General features: G+C 36.6%; 1 protein-coding gene and 1 long non-coding RNA gene across 6 annotated transcripts in view; one reads left to right on the top strand and one right to left on the bottom strand.

Moving 5' to 3' along the window:
* The window catches only part of LOC309705500, an 82,714-nt gene that overhangs the window by 28,397 nt on the left and 38,485 nt on the right, over positions 1–15,832 (top strand). The window lies entirely within an intron of this gene.
* LOC309705476 (nuclear GTPase SLIP-GC-like) lies at positions 1,357–15,800 on the bottom strand. Of its 5 annotated transcripts, XM_082531341.1 has the most exons (24): positions 15,641–15,800; positions 15,509–15,556; positions 12,710–12,774; positions 12,530–12,611; positions 11,812–11,924; positions 11,176–11,220; positions 11,064–11,093; positions 10,963–10,987; positions 10,687–10,776; positions 8,433–8,520; positions 7,669–7,885; positions 7,356–7,577; positions 6,201–6,407; positions 5,930–6,105; positions 4,678–4,771; positions 4,510–4,597; positions 4,260–4,381; positions 3,836–4,009; positions 3,593–3,747; positions 3,364–3,481; positions 3,181–3,289; positions 2,945–3,075; positions 2,655–2,736; positions 1,357–2,478 (listed from the first exon to the last, which is right to left on the bottom strand). In XM_082531341.1, the coding sequence occupies exons 4-24, from the start codon at positions 12,594–12,596 to the stop codon at positions 2,393–2,395; spliced, it is 2,439 nt and encodes an 812-aa protein (XP_082387467.1). In that variant the 5' UTR covers positions 12,597–12,611; positions 12,710–12,774; positions 15,509–15,556; positions 15,641–15,800; the 3' UTR covers positions 1,357–2,392. The 5 variants fall into 5 exon arrangements, with proteins under 5 accessions (XP_082387467.1, XP_082387468.1, XP_082387469.1 ...); XM_082531342.1 differs by lacking the exon at positions 15,641–15,800 and having other exon boundaries at positions 12,530–12,632; positions 15,509–15,617; XM_082531343.1 differs by lacking the exons at positions 3,836–4,009; positions 15,641–15,800 and having other exon boundaries at positions 15,509–15,617.

Raw genomic sequence — 15,832 nt, 5'->3', positions numbered from 1 at the left:
TTATTTATAATTGATAAACTAGAGATTGTAATGTCCAGCATGTTAGGCTCATAACAAAGAAGGGATATGTCTGTGAAGCTTCTCAGTCATCCAGGTCATCATAGTCTAAGGAGCTTGGAAAGGAAGCTCTGTTCGAACAGAGGCAGGGGTTTATAACACCAACTGCCTGCCATCTCTAATAATGTGATTTCCTGTTGTCAGAAGGCCCAGGATGTGAGTGGCTCTTAATGCCCACTCATATCCTGCCCCATAGGGTTTGGCTTGGTTTTACAATAAGTTCGCCTGAAACCTCGGTTGATTGTGATCCACACCTGTTTTCACACCTGTCTCTTGTGATTACATAGAGGATCATTAGGGTGTCCATTGTCCCTCTTGGGGGTGGGGGGGACGGACTCTGGGACTCTCCACCATTTGAGCTTATCAATCGATACTTTATTTATATAGCACATTTAAAGACCAAAGGTACACCAAAGTGGTTCTCAATAGTTAAATATGAAATAAAATTAATTACATGTGAGTACGATAGTAGAGTACAAATACATTGCCAGACAAAACCCCCCCCCCCAAAAAAACCGCACCGATTAACCCGGGAGTACTATGTTAAAAGAAATATTTCACTCTTGGTGTAAAAGTTAGGTAAAATCAACACAGAACTATCAACTGGGGAAAAAAAACAGTAACACAATAGGTTAAAAGTACACACAAATGTAACAAAAGCACAAAGTCCGATAAATCACTAACTAATCGAAAATGCAAGATCAAATAAATAACCTTTCAATCGTGTTTTAAAAGATTAAATAGATTCCGACGTGTGAATATCAGCTGGAAAACTGTTCCAGAGGTTAGGTGCAGCAATGGCAAAGGCACGATCCCCTCTGGTTTTCAGCTGGGACCAAGGTTGCACCAAGAGCATTTGACTCAATGATCGAAGTGCTCTCCTAGGAGTATACAGGCTGAGAAGTTCAGTTAAATAGCATGGTGCAATATTATTTACGATTTTGAATGTAAGCAATAAAATCTTAAAATTAATCCGATATTTGATGGGCAGCCAATGTAGATCAGTAAGGTTCAAGGTAAAAGAATCAAATCTTCTAGTACCAGTTAAAAGACGTACCGCTGCATTTTGGACAAGTTGTAGTTTATGTAGAAGGACAGATTGGAAGCCCAGGTAAAGGGAGTTGCAGTAGTCTAATCTTGAAGTAACGAAGGCATGGATAAGTTATGACTGAAGAAGCTTCTCGGATGAGAGGTGAAACATCTTCAAGCAACTTAGAAAAGTCCAGACGGTTTTCTTTCCAAGCTCCTTAGACAACAAAGAAGGGAATTCCACACAAACAATTTTACCATATTCATTTATTAAGCACAGTGGTAAAGCAAAAAAAGCAACAACAACTGTGTGCTTACCTATAACCTAGCTACAAGTGACTGAAACTAGAAAAAACGGAAAAGCCACAAAAGGGGAAAAAAACAACAGCAAGAAAAAATAAATAAATAAATTGGGTGCCAGAAAAGCCTCAGCCTTCTTAGAGGAGGGGGAGGGTGGCAGCCATCTTAAAATTATATCACCTTACATAGGTTCCCAAACAGGTGAACTCCTTTTCTCATAATGGATGGGAAGAGCCACTAATGATGGTCTGAACAAAAAGGAAATAAAAACAGGCCCACCAAACGATAACACGACATTAAGGCCTCACAGGATGTAAAACGCATTTTTCATCATAGACCACATACAGCTCACTTCTATCACAGATGGGTCAAACCATAAACTCCAATTTCTGTCAATGTAAAGATGTTTAAATACACATGTATACAATGTTATAGTGATTTCATATTTCCAAAAACTGTAATGCAATGGGTTTTTGTATGTTTGTTTTGTTATGGAGCAGGATTGTTTACTAAGTTTGGATCCTAAAACTTAAAAAAAAAAAAAAAAGTCAAGAACCAAAGAGGAAATACATTTTTCATAACACAGGACTAAGGAACACCAAGGGAGAAATTAAGCTGTAAACCAACAAGACAACATGACTAAATGAGAGGAAGAATACAAGAAATAATCTAAACATTACACAACTCTATAATGTCATGTAATGATTTAATATGAAAAACTGTAACTCAGGGTAAGCAGATCAAGCACATAAAAAATATATTCTCAAGCTTTTTAAACAGTATCAGTCAAAATGCATAAATAGTTTTACTTAACTACTGAACAATGACAAATGGAAGATATGAATTATTTACATCTTAATATTGCTTTTAACAATCCTCACACTACACTAGTCCCTAAAATGGACTAATTGCAGCCTCTAAGATGATCAGCATATGTACTTAAAACAAATTTTAACATTTTTAAAGACAAAAAACATTGACATTTGACAGTTGATAACATTAGGATTTACAGAGTTAGTGATATTTCATCATCTGGAGTGCCTACAAGTTGATCATAATATTTCTTCACCATCTCAAGCTCTGTTGAAACATCTGAAAAACAAAATATTTTTTGAATTGTTTCCCCCCAGAGTGACACACATATGTGTGAATGAGTAATCAGTTATTTATTCATTTATTTTTTTAAAGATAAATATATAGACAAGACTGCAAAGATAAAGAGGGAAGGGAAACAATTTGAACCAATGTAATTACATCAAACTGTTTACCTGGGAGTAAGCACTCTCCAGCTTTGAATGAAAGTCCAATAGATTCCTTCATAGTTTTCTCCAGAGTCTCCAAGACGTATACCTAATTTAAAATTTTAAAGTTTTTCATCACTTACCACAGACTAAGATACTGTGTTAAAGTTGTATTTAGAAGGTTCTCAGACTGGATGAAAAATATGAATGGAAACAACCATTTTTGTATAAGGCTAATCCAGTTAAATACAGAAAAAGGCTTCAGGTGAGTTATGAGAAAATATGTTCATCATAATTCTTTATAAAACATGACAAACCATCAAATCGTGCAACTTCTCCAACATGGTGTTTTTTGCCTGCTCAAACATGTCCTTCTTTGAGTGCACGTGGTTCTCAATAGTCTCCCTCATGTTGTACAGCGTGCCTTCTCCTGTAAATGCTAAAGCCTCTACAAAAAGACAGAAAACTCTTCAGACTTTTCATGCCAAATAATTCTAAAAAATAAAATATCTGTTTCACTGCCAAGTTGTGAATCTCTGATTTTATTTCTTACTCTTGTAGCCTTCTTCCATAATGTTCTCAATCGTCTCTGTCAGACTGCTGTAGACATTTTTCTTCTGTTTCTGGATGATTCTGCTCAGTCTTGCCTTAATATTTTCTTCCTTACAGACAAACATGAAATAAGGATGAACTTTACCATCAGTCCATTGATAGACAGTAAAGTTTCACTTCTTACCTCTGTCTTGAGAAATCTGAGTTGCAGTTCAGCATTTTGGTACTTTTCAATCAGAGAATCAATGTCAAGTGAAAATGTCTTGATGACTCCATTGAATGCTCCACAAGTTACTTCATTTCTAAAACATGTAAACATTGTAGATCATAATGGCTTAACTGGCAAGTTTATATGTTATAAATTACATATCTTGAATGATATTATGTGACTGTTTAGAACATGTTTTTATTACGGGAAGGTTTTTCTGAATTCTGCACCAATGCTGTCAATCAGACAGGAAGCCAACTTCATATTAAGGTTTATTGGTTTCCCTTTTTTTGGTTTGTAGATGCCACCATTCTCAACGACACACTTCGGTAAATTGTAAAAAGCACCACCATTCTTTCCCTGAAACACAAAAGAAAACTCAGAATTATTGCATTTTACATTGTCATGCAAAATCTGTATGTATTTTAACTATGATTAAACTACATACATCATACAAGAAGTTCTTGAGTTTTTCTCCATATGAACGTTTGGATTTCTCAACACCATCATCAAGACATTTTTTTAAAGCCGTATAGGCGTCTTCCATTTCTTTTCTGACATTATCAAGTTGGAGGCTCATGTTTATCTCAAGTTCTTCACACACCTCGCCTTTTTTACTATTCTGAAAAATATTTTTATTAGTAAAACCATAAAAACTACTTGTTGTTGTTTCTTAATGAAATTCAGTTGGTTTAAAAAGTCACTCTCCTGTAATACGGACCTAAGAAGCAAAATAGAACAGCAAACCTACACGAATCAATCAAATAATAACTCATAAATTAGTAACAAAAACCAATAAAAGAAACACAAATACATATGAGAAATCCAAACATTTAAGAGAATATTATTTTGTATCTTTTACTTGACCTTACCACTCCTCTGGAGTTGGCGCCTTGAATCAAAGACAGAATCCCGTGAGCTCCCTTCACATAGTTTACCGTCTCTGAGTGACAGTCATTGAGATCTTGCAAAAATCTCTGAAGTTTGGTTATTTCTGTTTCAAGGACATACATACATAGTTTAATTAAAATTAAACAATTCTTCTTTCAATCAAAGCAAACTGAAAAAACATTAGCATTCTAGCTATGCATGTTATGTTTACATAAAGGAGACTTCACCTACCAGTATCTTCTGGACTTAAGTAGTTTTCTTTTAGGAACTCTTTGGAGCTCACTGTGAACACTTTGAAAGTGTCGTCAGTGAAGTGTTTCTAGGGAAAAATGTGATTTCAATTTAATGCAAATGTGGAGAGACTTTGCATTAGACTCTCTGTCGGACTATAAAATTCACCTTAATCTTGCTTTGCTTGTTGAATTCTATCTTTATTGCATCCTTGGCTTGCACATTTCTTTCAGTTAGTAGATCATGGAAATCAGCTGACGAACTAAAAAAAGGGGGGTAACACACACACACACACACACACACACACACACACACACACACAAAGAAATATACTTGTCTCAATGGCAATAACCCACCAACAGACTAATGAGGTACCTTCCTTAAGACTGTAATGGATATTTGAGAAAAAAGTGATACAAATCAAGAATGTTTGTGATAATGGAAAATAAGTGACAGGAAGACAGTGGGAGAAACAGGAAGTCTACTTCAGAGTCGGAAGCTCCTGCAGAGTTAAGTTGACGGTGAATATCTGAGATTTTACGGGTGAAAAAAAGAGATAAGAGAATTACAAAAGTCAGCAGAATACATATGGGAGGAGAATATGTCTCGAGTTTTTGTAATTTTACTGAACAATGAAAAGAGAGACCTGGAGTTACCTTCATTAGAACTGATTAAACCAAAGTAGTATGCGAATTTGGCTGAAACAATGCAGTACTTATAGAACAAAACATGATCATTATACATTTCTTTATGTATAGCAAGTCCAGTTTTCTTGAATAGACGTTCGAGTTGGCGTCCTTTAGCTTTAAGATGACGCAGGTTGGGGGTAAACCATAGTGCTGAATGGGAAAATGAGACAGTTCGATGTTTAAGTGGAGCAAATATGTTACGAAGGTTATGAAGGTTGACATTATAATGAGAAACAAGTTCATGAGGGGTTGAGGAGCTGTGAATAGATGGAAGGTCATGGATGGCAGATCTCTCTGGAAAGAGGGATTTTGTCATTGTCCATATGAATATTGAAGTAGTCAAGAAGTCACTTGGATAAGTGATGAAATATTTCTCCCACAAAACGCTACATCCAGATGAACAGATTCAACTTTTGGAGACATGATCTAGATGGATTATGATTTGTTCGGAAGTTTCCTATAATCTCATAGATTTTGTACCCATACATAAAGCTGCCTTGCCTGCGTCACTCTCAAATAACTCAATTTCCTTCTGACCAGGCAATTCTCTTTTCATTACTCAGTGCACCTTATTTAGTAAACTTTATAAAATTGTCTCAGCGTCTGAGACTCCTTTTGACCTAAATGTTCTGCATTAATAAAGCCAAACCCTTTGCTTCACTCTTTGTCTAGCCTGGGTTGATCTTCTATGGAAACACCCTGCAGCTGATCAGCATGGGAAATTTACTTACAGATCATCTGAGTCATCAAGAAGATCAGACTTGGTGCAGATAAAGTGAATTTGCTGACATTCGCCACCATTTCCAATCAGACTACTGACACTGTCCAGGATCTCCCAGGCCTCTTTCTCTGACGTTGCACGATTAATTTCAGTCACAATCCACACAGTAGAACAATTTCCAAGTATCTGAAAGGAGAATAACATCATCGTCTCAATGCTTCATCAAAAGATGACATTACTGTTTGCACAGAATAAAGCAAAGAGCAGTAAATGTGAATTACCCCTTTCCACATCTGATCTCTGCACTTGTTACGGTCGCCATTTCCAGGAAGGTCCACAAGTGTGACATGCTGGAGAAAAGGATTGTTTGGCAACCTGACAGTCACACACTTCACCAGTGGCCAAAACCACTTTTTTCCTTCATTACCTTCTCCTTGTTTTGAATCACTTCTTGTGTATTTGACACATTCTGCAGAGAGTTCATCAGCCTGCAATAAATAACAAAAATAAAGCAATGCAAGACAGTTTTACTTCAATCCTACACTGCAAGTGTGTTACAGATTGCTTTAAAGAATTACAGTGCCATAAAAGATGACAAAAAAGCAATTAACTAGTCTCAGTAAAAGTTTGCATGAGTCATTAATTTTAGATTTAAATGTGATCAGCAGACCTGTTTTATATCCGTGTGGAATAGTTTTCTATAGGAGATTGCTGCAAAAAGTGCAGCCTTACCTAATGCCCACCCTACTGTTACTCATTTTATATTAAGACTTAAAATCTAGTTGGTATGGTGAGTAACCTTCAGTAACAGTAATAAATCACTGTGTTGCACATAGTGAAATCACCCAAGAATCAAACTGTTAAATGGTGTAATTTAACCCTTAGATACTGTTCAGATCAAAAGTCACATTTAACAGCAGTAAAATCTTGAAATTTGATGACTTTTCCTAAAATGACACACACACACACACACACACACACACACACACACACACACACACACACACACACACACACACACACACACACACACACACACACACACACACCCCTTGAATTTTGAACCAACTTTTCAAATATAAACAGTGTTTAAAATGACTGATCCATCCATTCATTCTCTTCAACTTTCTAATTTAGGGTCTCAAAGGGGGCTGCAACCTCTCCAGTTGCCATATGGAGACAGTTGGGGTATACCTGGAACAGGTTGCCTGTCTGTCACAGGCCTAAAAAGAAAATATGTCTGAAAATGACAGATAATATAACAAAATAGAACAGATTAATTTTTTTTGTTAGTGGACAATTGTCTCATACACCTCTTACTGTAGGTTGCACAGTTCCTAAATTACTGAAACCAAATACTATACTTAATAACAGCAAATTTATACAATTTTAACACATCACACTTCCTGTTTAGTAATAGAGCGGTGATGTCTTACTGATTCACATGACAAAATCTTCCTCCTGCTTTGGGGAAATTCTGGAATTTCTCTGAAATATTTTCCATCCATAAGATCTTCAAAAGACTTTCCTTTCCATTCTTCTCCATAGAGCGCTGAAAACTTTTCACTGATGTCATGATAGTCATTATCAACATCCATTTCACAGTCTTCATTATCCCCAATAAATTGATGAGATGACCACAACTCATCTTTCCACTCCTTAAAAACAAAAATGCTTCTCAGTTTTATTAAAAGGGCCTAAACCCAGAAAAATAAGATATTATATTTCTGCAGCTAAAACTAATTTTACCTCTGGTGTGATGAACTCAATGTCTGCCTCATACTTAGAGCCTTGCATGTTAGCCTCCACTTTGATCATGACTGAGGTGCATGCACTGACACTTCCAGAAGGCAAAAGGTTCTTCTCTTCAATGATGGCATTTATCAGAGAACTCTTTCCAGCCCCAGTTTTACCAAAGACACCAACCAGCTCCCTCTTGTCTGTCTCCAAATCCCTAATTTTTTTCCTGTTAAATGAGAGGAAGAGTTAAATTTTTACCTCTAATTTGTGGATACCAGAAACAGCAAATAAAAGTAGCTGTACTATACAGACTTACCAGAAATTCACAAGAATAAAAGTCTGGCAGAAGTAAATCAAACCCAAGTGAGACTAACTGTGATCCACACTTAAAGCATTGGAAGAATTCATTTTCTGTTTTAACCTGTCTGTCAGCAATACAACTTTAAAGTAACTAATAAAGTAAGTAATAGTAAAAATACTTCACCAGTCAAGAAATACATTGGTGAATACTAGCACAAAATGTAGGTTCATGTAGGCTCAGCAAAAAGAAAACTGTTATTTCTTGTAATGAACATCCCCCAACAATAAAAGACAGCTCATGTGCTCCCAAACAATGGAGGTCTTGAGTCTTACAAATTAAATAAGGAATGAATGTCCATGTTACTATGATTATTTATGATTCTAGAATCACTTGCTAGCAAACAAACAAACAAACATGGCTTTCTAACATGGCTATACAGACACAACAAAGAATACGGAAACTTAATACTCACTTCAGGAAAGCACTGAGCTTGTCTTTTTCGTGTAGTCTGGCATGGACGAATTTCATTATGTTTTTTACATCAGACAGCACGATTGCTTCTGTAAGCAAAGAAGTAAATAATTATTTAGCAGGAGCTATAAACCAGTGAAACCATCCCAATGATCCTTTCTCTGAGTCCTTTCTGAATGACCATCTCACCATATCACTAATTTCTCACTCCACTCTCACTTGTGAACAGGACCCAAAGACATATTTTACTCGAAGCAAAAGTGCTTTCCTGAGTGGCCACTCCATTCTTTTCTCACAGGATAAAATACCTTCTCGAATTCCAAAAACCCCAAATAGATTGGTTTGGAAAACTCCCGTGCAACCTCAAATATCTCTGACAGCATAAAATGATGGTACAGTGTTTTGTGATGACTACGAATGCTGCATTTTCATTCCTGACTCAAAAGGTTCATCTAATAGCTGGACTCTCCTCTGCACTGGCAGTTCGGAGTTTTTCGTTCAGCTACTGCCAGATCTACATTCCACTTGGCCTATCAGTAACTGCCAGCTGATTCTCGAGCCCCACAAGCTCAAAACCATGAGTGACAGGATTCCTCCCCAAACCTGATCCCTCCACCTTCAGTGCCCACCAGGGCTTGACTGGTAATCTGGCATACCAGACATTTGCCTGTTTTGCCAATGTGCTTTTAGACCAATGACTGCTGTGGACCATCCACACAAACACTGACAGCTGCCTATTCATTAATTAACTGCTATCATTAACTGACACTGTTTTACCCAATCAAATCGCTTAACACAACCAGGCCCTCTCCACCTTTGCTGTGCACTCACACACCTTGTAGAACAGAGTTTATTGTGGAAGAAGTGGTGAAAAGATGAACCTGAAAAGCTAAGAGAGAAAAAGAAAAAAAATCCACTTACAATAAATGCAACAAAATATGTCAAGGTAACTGACACGTTAGCAGCTGCGCCATCAACGGTGGTACCAACAACAACACCGACACCAACAAGTAACAAGCCCTCACACTCACAGGAGGCTGATGTTACTAGCATCAGCAAAGGAGAAGTACAGGAGGGACAGAAGTCCACAAAAGAGCGAGGAAGGGATGGAGAAAGGTGACATTACCACGGTAAGAAAATAGATGAAAGGACATAATTCGGGAGAAATTCAAGGATTCCGGTAAAATGAATGGCTACTTTGATGATATGCCACCTAATCTCTAAACTGCGGCTTTTAATTGTCACATGTTACATTGCAGTGCAACTAAGATATGCTAACCAAACAACAGCTGTACATCTAGCATCTAGACTAATTATAAAACAACAAGTATCTCATTGTTCCAGCAACCAAGAGAAGTAACTGCTACCACAACTCAAGACTGATGCTGTATAACACAAATGCTATGGTATTGGTGGGACAGGTCACGTCAGGTCAGAGGGGATTTTATGATCACCAGATCTCACAGAGCTCCAAGAATAACAGGTGTATTCAAGGGATTGAGTACGAGAGCAGCTGAGCTTAAAGAAAAGATTGTGGCTACGCTGAAAACCTGGATCCTCCATGGTTGATTACCAAGAGTATAAGACGTATCCTCTGACAGTCTACTAGAAGAAGTGCATGCCAAGGTCAAGGCAGCACAGAGGGAAGTTAGCCAATTATTAGAGCTGCAGAAAGGTGTGATGAAGAAAGGGATGCTTAAAAAGTATAGCAAGCTACCCATGCCCAAGGCCTTATAAACTGCTAGGCAAAGACTCATAGCCTTCACTAATCACCTGAAGAGGTACACCAGAGAAAGAGAGGCCAGGAGACAGTCAGGACCCATTAACCAACCCATGGGCTGGAACTGGGGAAATATGAGTAACTCGGCCCTGCCAACCACATCTCACTAAGCTACTGGAGTAGTTCAGCTCCTGCCAGTCTCAGCAAGAGTAACTCCGGTTTTGAACACTCCAGCCCCCTTCAAGATGACTGGTTCTGAGCTCATGGTGTCTTGTAGTAAGCCCAGCTAAGTCAGGCTCCTCGGCTCCAATGTTAGTCAATACAAAATGTAATACAAAGAGGAAAAATGTTTGAACATTATGTATCATGCTCATAATATGGGAACTTGGCAAAAACATTAAATATTTAATTATGGTATATGTGGCATGCGAGCCGTTGCCTCTTAAAAATTCTATTTTATTAACATACTTTTACACCAATAAACCAATGAAAAAAATGCCATTTTTGTTAAATGGCATTGTTTATAGAGAAATACCCAAGTATGGTCTTGGTTGGGAGCTACGTTGTCGTTTAACTGGTGGTTGCAACTTGCTGGACTCGTCTGGATGTTCAAACCTTCTCTTTCCTAATTGAATAAAAATAAAATAAAATAAAAATAAAAATGTACAAATAAATAATTTTAAATGGGATTTGCTCAGGAGTGAAATTTAATACTCAAACTGACTGGTATTATTCTGTCCAAGTGAAAACACTGTTGTCTTGAAAATACTGCTAATACTTGTAATATAGGTAATAAAGGCATACATCTTACCTTTATCACTTGTGGATGCCAAAACCTGGGGATCAATGTACATTTAATGCATGAAAAATTATGTAATCAAATATAGGAATTTAATTATATATAAATCTTACCTGATCTATATCAGGTGCTTCTTTTTGCTCCTGTTAATAGTGCAAAGTAACTGAAACACTGTAATTGCTATTATTGATCTTGGCCATTTAAATGAAATTGTATTTAACTTACTTGAACAGACAAATTGACTGTTTCCTGATTTATGTTTTGTTCTTCCTAGTAAGAACAAAAAATTCCAGGTAAATAGTTTTGTGTTAATGTGTGTTTGCATATACTAATCCAATTCTAATATAAATTCACAGAAATTTAGATTTATCAGACCAAATATAACAATATGCAAAATAACTTTAGAAATAAACTGACTGAGAACCTTCACAGACAACTTTAGAAATACTAATTACATGCAGTACAATTACTTTTTAAAATTTATTTATTTATTTATTTCTGTGTCTGTCCCGTTTGGTTCTTTAGCTGTCAGAATTGTTGTCTGAAGGCCAACAAAGATACCCAACGGATTTACTTTACCAAGTGGATCATCACAGCTTTGCCGTATTGGTCCATTTGATCAACATTTGTTATTATTATTTATTTTATTTTCAGTTGTTACAGATGGGACAGACATGGTTAGGGGATAGGAAAGGCAGAAAGAAAGATGAAAGAAAAGAAAAACAGAATGGAAGAGGGACAGTGCGAAAGGGTACTTAAAAAGAAAAACAAAAATCTCGCTGATCACCTATTAAGAGAAAAAAAAGAGAAAACAAGCAAAAAAAGAGAGCAGCATAATAAACACAACACAAGTACAATTACCTTTAACTGCTTTAATTTCTGCTTGAACGTTAATCTTGGTCCAACTTTTGGAATCAATTTATCAATGAGTTCATCATTAAGTTCATATAAACTTTCCTGTGTAATTTCTTCATCTGTAATTAAAAATTTAAATCTTAGTAATGCAGAAGTGCAAATCATTTTAAAATTACTACACATATGCATATGATGAAGGAGAGTTTAGTTATTGACACAGCTGTTAAAGTGTAATTTGCCCTCACAGGGGCAATTTAATACATTGGCTCTTTGAATTGAAGGCATGTCATTTGTGTTTTCTTTTATTAATTTATATTTTACTTTTCTCTGTTAAATTAACAACCTACAAGATGCTACAGAAAAGTAACTATCATAACTATTATCGAGATTTGTATAAAATGTACCAATGTGTTGCCGTTGGTGCATATGTACTACTCCAGTACAGTAGGAAAATTACCTGCTTTGCTGCTCAACAAAGTTGCAGCATTTATGTCTACACTAACAGATTCTTTTTCAGTATTCATTGGCTACTCTCTTGCTACAAGTTGTTGCCGCAGTGGGTGGCTCCAAATGCTTCATTAGGCAATATGCTCTTCCTGATACAGACCCAAATCTCCAGCTGGAAACAATCCAGTGACCTTTCGCTTGCCAAATTGTCATGTTAAACATCACATTATTATTGTACAAAATCTGTGCTCATCAGTGATGCATAGGTATACCTTACCTTCAAATTTATCCATCCACTTTTGTAGATCCCATTCAGTCAGTTTGTTTCTCACAAAATCATCCATGACCACAAAGAAAAACTGAAAGATAAATTGTAATTTCTAATCAAACAACAAAATGGCTAGGAATAGGCAGATATATAAACAATACGTTTAGAGCAAAAGTTCAAATAGTTTACCTGCTATTGAAGATGCGGTAGAAAAGGTTCTTTCAGAGAGGGTGAAGTCAGCCAGAAGGCATAGACTGGGAACAGTCAGGAACAAAAACAAAAAAGGAGAAGTCCAACAATAAGTAGAAGTTTTAAAAACAAAAGTCGATTAAGGTAAAAAAAAAAAAAAAAAAGCAAAAAAGGAAGAGAAGGTAAGTAGAACAAAAGGAGGTGAGTGGAACCAGATCTGAACATAAACAGATGCTAGTCAGAGGATGAGTAAGGGTAAGTGCGAAAAGGTGGAAGAGCTAGTGTTATTGCAGAGGTGCCGGAAGTGGCTGGATGTTTGACTATAGGATCTTAGTGGACATGTAAAAATAAGGAGTGAGTGAAAGACTAAATATTGAAACACTGACATTTAGTTTTGTTTGAATGTGGGAAAAAACCCAGCTAGGAAAAATGTAAAAGGAATAACGTTGGTAAACAAATACATAAAGACAAAACAAAACTAACAGCAACTGTTAGGTATGACAAGCAAATGTGTTCTTTGAAAACACTCAGATTCTTTACCATTTTGTCAGAATGTCAACACAATTTTGATAAAACAGCACAAAAAGAGTCTGGGTTTACTTCCAAAGCTATGTTTAAAATAAAAAATTATATAAATAAACACCAAACTTAAAAAAAAACAACTTTCCAAAAGGAAGTTCTCTGAAGAATAAACATAAATGACATGACGCAGATTTGTTCCATGTCTTCAGTATTTATGTATTTATGTTATTCATCTATGTTTATGTTATTTACAAGGTCAGAAAGGCTGCAGGAAGCAAGATTGATTGAATGAGTGATGAAACAGCATGGCAAGATTGTTTTCATAATGCATATACAATTTCGCCTAATACAAAACTTTCCAAAAGATGCAAGAATATATGCATTTACCAACAGTTTTGCTGTATCATAACTGGGTAAAACTTTAACCTTATTAAAACGGCCTTGATTAACTATGATGTGTTTTTGTCCTAAGTAACATTATCAGTGTTTTTAATGACACTGAAGGTAATCTATTCAGCAGCTGCACTGAATCCATGAAATAGTCACAGGTCAATATTAGTAAAGCTGCTACTTAAACCTGAGACTCAAAAAGACAAGATTTTGAGTTCCCCATCCCTGTCTTGCACACACACTGGTGCAGTTTAAACCAGAGGTCCATAAATAATCAAGGCACATGGAAGGTCCCACCACTAAGGCATCCAGTCACTTCCACTTTATTGCATCAGCCCCTGATAAAAGGAAACAAGTTATTAATTTATATAAAATATTCATCTAAAAAAAAAAAGCCTCTGTGGTTAACCCTACTGCAGAAACACTGGTGCAGCTGCAGCTAGAAAACGGAGAGAGGGCCTATGTAACTACAGGGGTCCAACAAAGAATGGCCACGCATCATACTGATGTCTTCGGTAATTTATTTTTCTCTCTCTCACACTCTTATTGTCTTCAGACACCATGAAAACTGAAGAAACACAAAGTTTACAACATAAATGCTTTGAGCTTATCAGTCTCTCATATCAGTGTCCATAAACAGTCTTGTGCAAGCAGAACAGAAAAAATGCATAATAATGGATATCACAAAAATGTCCTCTCATTACCAGTGTAGAACACATATGCAACATTATACAAACAATATACATGAAACCATACCATGTGCGCCTCTTGGACCACATGCAGAATAACATTAACGTTGAGGCTGTAGATGCATCTGTAGCCATGTATCCATGCTAGCTCCACAATGCCATGGTTGTGCTCTCAACCAAACTCTGGTCATGTGACAAACTCTACCTCATACAAACTTTACAGCACTTTACATATTTAACAAACCCATATTTTGTAATCACATATTTTAGAAATGTTTTTTTTTAATTAATGTTAGACTTTTATCATCTTATCTTGTAAATAAATGAACTAAATTAAGCATGAATCTATCACAGAAACATGAAATAACCAACTTTATTTGAACTGTCTCAGGGACAGTTACAGCCTACTTCCAATGGTGTAACACAGTCCTGATCAAAAGTTTAAGACCACTTGAAAAATGGCACAAAAAAAAATCATATTTTGTATGGTTGGATCTTAACAAGGTTCCAACTGGAGCTCGAACATGCAAAAAGAAGAAATGGGAGTGAAACAAAACATTTTTAGAAGGTTATTGAAAACAACGCTTAAACTGAAACAGGCTGTTTTACAGTTGATCAAAAGTTTAGGACCACACCTCCAAAAAACCCAGTAAACACCCAAATAGAAGTGTTATTGTTGATCACTTCAAAAATTAATATTAATTGTTATATATTCAAACTGCTCGAAATGAATAATTCAATACATCAAAAACACATTAACAGGCTTCCATATGCGCTACATACGGCTTAAAGGCTATTCTAAAATCTTAAACCAGAGCAATGCACAAAGATCAAACGATCAAGATCAAATCACTGCCCAGACAGTTACTGAAATGGGAAGAATAAAATCCGAACGAAAGAAGGGAGAAAACAAAGCATAAAGGCAAAGCAGCAGCACTTCTGTAAGTGTAAGCCAGAGAAACAGTAGCGGCGCCACTGTAATGCTATCAGCCGCCCACCCACATGCTGTGAATGCACGGTAAAATTAGCATTTACAGTAAAAAGACGATTGTGACAGAAATAAAGCTAAGACCGTGAAAAATCAAAGTTACAAACGGCGTCTTCCAGTTCTCAGAATGGAGGTTTCTGCAGCTACGACCTATAAACACACCTGTTTACTGCGAAGTAAAATCATTAAATGCACAGAATTAAAACATACCAGCAATCGGTGGAGGGAAAACTTCAGAGGAAACAATCCGCAGGTGATCTATACAAAAACATGAGTAGCACCAATCAACAAAAATGTAACCAATTCAGTCGGAGGGAGCAGAAAAATTTACACGACTTCTACCTGTAACAGCTCCAGAAGGCAGGTGACGAAGACCCGGATGTATACAGCAACAGGTGAGCTAGTGAGGGATGCTTAGATGGAAGGGCGTCTAATTCGTGATATCGTACCAGTAGCTTTATTCTGAAATAATCCCCCTTCCTTTAATTTTGTGCCGGAGACTGACGAGGTACAACAGGTCCGGGGGTGGGGGGA

This window comes from Aulonocara stuartgranti (genome assembly GCF_965226115.1).
Source record: "Aulonocara stuartgranti genome assembly, chromosome: 4".
NCBI lineage: Eukaryota > Metazoa > Chordata > Actinopteri > Cichliformes > Cichlidae > Aulonocara > Aulonocara stuartgranti.
This window is presented reverse-complemented; position numbering and strand designations above follow the sequence as displayed.